We start from the raw sequence: 3356 nt of genomic DNA, 5'->3' as shown, positions 1-3356 counted from the left end.
GTTTATACTTGCAATAAAAATATATATAAAAAAAAAACATTTATGTAAACCAACAACTCTTTATTAACGCACGTCTTAACCACACTTGTTGGGTGAAGCATCATGGAAACGAGAAACTTAAACAATAACTGTAATGCACATAAAATGTGTTATGTTGCTTTTTAATAAGACCACAAAAGAAAAGGGCGGGGCGCGCCGAGCTGTGGCTGAACTCGGTCTCGGTCCAGAATCCGTCCAATCAGCGCGGCGCATGCAAATCGCAACCGAGCTCCGAGCTCCGCACAGTCCCTGCCCAGTCAGACCGGGGGTGACGTCATGCGCACATATTCTCCGGTAGTGCCGCGTCTGGCTGCAGCGAGACAGACAGCGAACAGAAACGAGCTGCAAGGGAGGGGTGCGCACTCTAAACGGGAATATCTCCACCGCCGGCTTTCCAGTCTCCGGGAATAACGCGTATCCCACTCTTCGGGATTGCACTGATTTTTTTTTTTTAATTATCACTGTTGTTTGGACACAAGGAGCAAGGACGCGCATTGAATTCGCACCAGTGGAGCTTTTTTAAAACCTGCCGTCCCCAGCGCAATCCCACCCTCCTCCTGTAAGTTTTCCCTCTTTGTTTCCAGACCCATCCAAGATGCCTAGTTCGCTGTTCGCCGACATGGAGCGGAGCGGCGGGCAGGGGGACGCCCTGGATGACCAAAGAGCCCTGCAGATCGCTCTGGACCAGCTCTCGCTGCTCGGTCTGGATAACGATGAAAATTCGCTGTATGACAACGAGCCCAGGAAAAAGAGCGTGAACATGACCGAATGCGTTCCCGTTCCCAGCTCCGAACACGTTGCTGAAATCGTCGGCAGACAAGGTAATCATCATCATTATCCTCTTCAAAGAAATGCGTGCATGCTGTTATTGTAGCATGTGTAGTCATTTGCATGGGAAATGTAGGTTATAGCCTATTTTCAACTGCACTGCCCTCCTTATGTCCGACCAAACAAAAGCAAGGGAGCGCTGACACAACCCAAGCATATCTACCTTTAATGTGTCATCATCTTAAATACACAACATTCCTGTATATCTAGAGCGAAGTGCAGTTTTCTTCAGGCAGCGGCTCTTTCTTTCTTTGTCTCAATGGACTTTGTTTACACTTCCTTTGTAGCCTATTGGGAATAGACTTCCTTAACCAGGAAACACCATTATATAGCCTGGATCTAGGCGACAACACGTTCTGTAGGTTATCTACAGAAAGCAAGTTGTTGACAGTATGATTAGAGCGTCAGACTCTCTGGAAAATCCTGAATTCAGCATGCGTTTTTTTTTCTCTCCCTGTGCTATTTTTGACCCTGTATGTCAAGTAGCCGAGCATGTGGTTTGAATTTATGCCGCACCAAAAAAAAAAAAAAAAAGAGAGAAGCGAAATTGTTGTCCCCCAAAGACTGTGCGCTTGCACCCATCCTGCGTCTTTTTGATTTGTGCCTGATTGTGTTTGCTTTGTCTCATTTTTCTCACAATTGTAGGTTGCAAGATTAAAGCCCTGCGAGCAAAGACCAATACCTATATCAAAACTCCAGTGCGGGGAGAAGAGCCGGTCTTTGTTGTGACAGGCAGGCGAGAGGATGTAGCCATGGCTCGGAGGGAAATCATCTCAGCAGCCGAGCACTTCTCCATGATCCGAGCCTCGCGGAACAAAAACAGCAGCCTGAACGGGAACGCCACGGCACCCGGCCCGCCCAACCTGCCCGGTCAGACCACCATTCAGGTGCGGGTGCCCTATCGGGTGGTGGGACTAGTGGTCGGCCCCAAGGGGGCCACCATCAAGCGCATCCAGCAGCAGACGCACACCTACATCGTCACGCCCAGCCGCGACAAAGAGCCCGTGTTTGAGGTGACCGGCATGCCGGAGAACGTTGACCGGGCCAGGGAGGAGATCGAAGCACACATCGCCATGCGCACCGGCGGCCTGATCGAGTTCACAGACGAGAACGACTTCCACGCCAACGGCACCGACGTGGGTTTCGATTTGCATGGGAATGCCAGCTTGTGGAGCAAGCCCAGCTCCAGCGTCACTCCCACTTCGGGTCGCAAGCCGTTCTCTAATTACCGCAACGACAGCTCCAGCTCCTTAGGGAGCGCCTCTACCGATTCATATTTTGGCGGCAACAATAGCAGCTCGAGGCTGGCTGATTATAGCCCGCCAAGCCCCGCCCTCAGCTACACTGCCTCCAGCAATGGCAACAACAACAACAACAACAACAACAACAACGCCAAAGGATTTGTGTACAGCGGCGAGGTGATTTCGCCCGATTGTGCTGACTTGGCCTTCGATCCGTCACCGGGATTCGACCCTACTCCGGCGCCGCCGGGCCTGATGTGGTCGCAGTACAAGCGCGCCGCCAACGGCACCTCGGCTTCGTCGCCCGTTTTCCCCGCCAATGCTTCCACGAACGCCAACGGGCTGCAGCGCCGAGCCAACCAGCCCAGGCTGTCCCCGCCTTTGCACCAGGCCAATGGTGCGGCCGAGCATCCGTTGGCACGCCGGGTGCGCAGCGATCCGGGCGGAGGCACACTCAGTTTCCCCGCTTACTCGATGGGATCCCATCACCCCGGCGTTCCCTCCGACTCGTCCATCTCTTCGTCCTCCTCGTCATCCTCTTCATCCTCGTCTGGGACGAGCCGCAAGGGAAGTCGGGACTGCTCTGTGTGCTTCGAGAGCGAGGTGATCGCGGCTCTGGTGCCCTGCGGCCACAACCTGTTCTGCATGGAGTGTGCCAACCGCATCTGTGAGAGGAACGAGCCCAAATGCCCCATCTGCCATGCTGCAGTTACTCAGGCTATACGTATATTTTCCTAAAGGGCGTCCACGCGCCCTCCGTGACTTCGTGAGAGCCTAATAACGTGTGTTATTGTACGTGTATATACATATGTATGTAGAGCTGCAGTATCCAAAAAGGGACGGCCATTGTTCATACTGTACTGTAGCTCGGGACAAATATTTTCAACATCTAATGCATGTTTTAAATATTCAAGCATAGTAATCAATAGTTTTAGTCAACTGTACACAAGCAAGCGTTAATGAAGTAAGGACGGCCGACGGTCTCACCTGAGGTACCTTAGACTGTTAGCATAAACGAGCCTTTCGATTCCGCTGATCGAATGTACTGGTAGCAGACCTGGAGTTCGGGGGAATCTGGACTGCTTCCTGTCTGACACACACACACACACACACACACACACACACTCACACACACACTCTCTCTCTCTCTCACTCTCTCTCTCACACACACACACACACTCACTTACTCTCTCACTCTCTCACACACACACACACACACACTCACTCACTCTCTCACTCTCTCTCACA

The 3356-nt window shown here is 52.0% G+C and overlaps 1 protein-coding gene across 1 annotated transcript; it reads left to right on the top strand.

The window, feature by feature from the left end:
* The first annotated feature begins 366 nt into the window (after nucleotides 1-366).
* On the top strand, nucleotides 367-3234 carry LOC107685193 (RNA-binding protein MEX3B-like). Its single transcript, XM_016481704.1, has 2 exons — nucleotides 367-860; nucleotides 1513-3234. Exons 1-2 carry the CDS (start codon nucleotides 635-637, stop codon nucleotides 2844-2846), a joined length of 1560 nt encoding a protein of 519 aa, XP_016337190.1. The 5' UTR covers nucleotides 367-634; the 3' UTR covers nucleotides 2847-3234.
* The last annotated feature ends 122 nt before the right edge of the window (nucleotides 3235-3356 follow it).

This window comes from Sinocyclocheilus anshuiensis, unplaced genomic scaffold (assembly GCF_001515605.1).
Source record: "Sinocyclocheilus anshuiensis isolate Anshui unplaced genomic scaffold, SAMN03320099.WGS_v1.1 scaffold333, whole genome shotgun sequence".
NCBI classification, from domain to species: Eukaryota; Metazoa; Chordata; class Actinopteri; order Cypriniformes; family Cyprinidae; genus Sinocyclocheilus; species Sinocyclocheilus anshuiensis.
The sequence above is the reverse complement of the archived record's forward strand: the minus strand, read 5'-3'. Positions and strand labels throughout refer to the sequence as shown.

Bases quoted from the DNA above. Each gene is read 5' to 3' on its own strand.
- LOC107685193 (XM_016481704.1), top strand. From the start codon at position 635: ATGCCTAGTTCGCTGTTCGCCGACATGGAGCGGAGCGGCGGGCAGGGG. The intron at 861-1,512 runs GTAATCATCATC...TCACAATTGTAG, and splicing joins TGAAATCGTCGGCAGACAAG to GTTGCAAGATTAAAGCCCTG.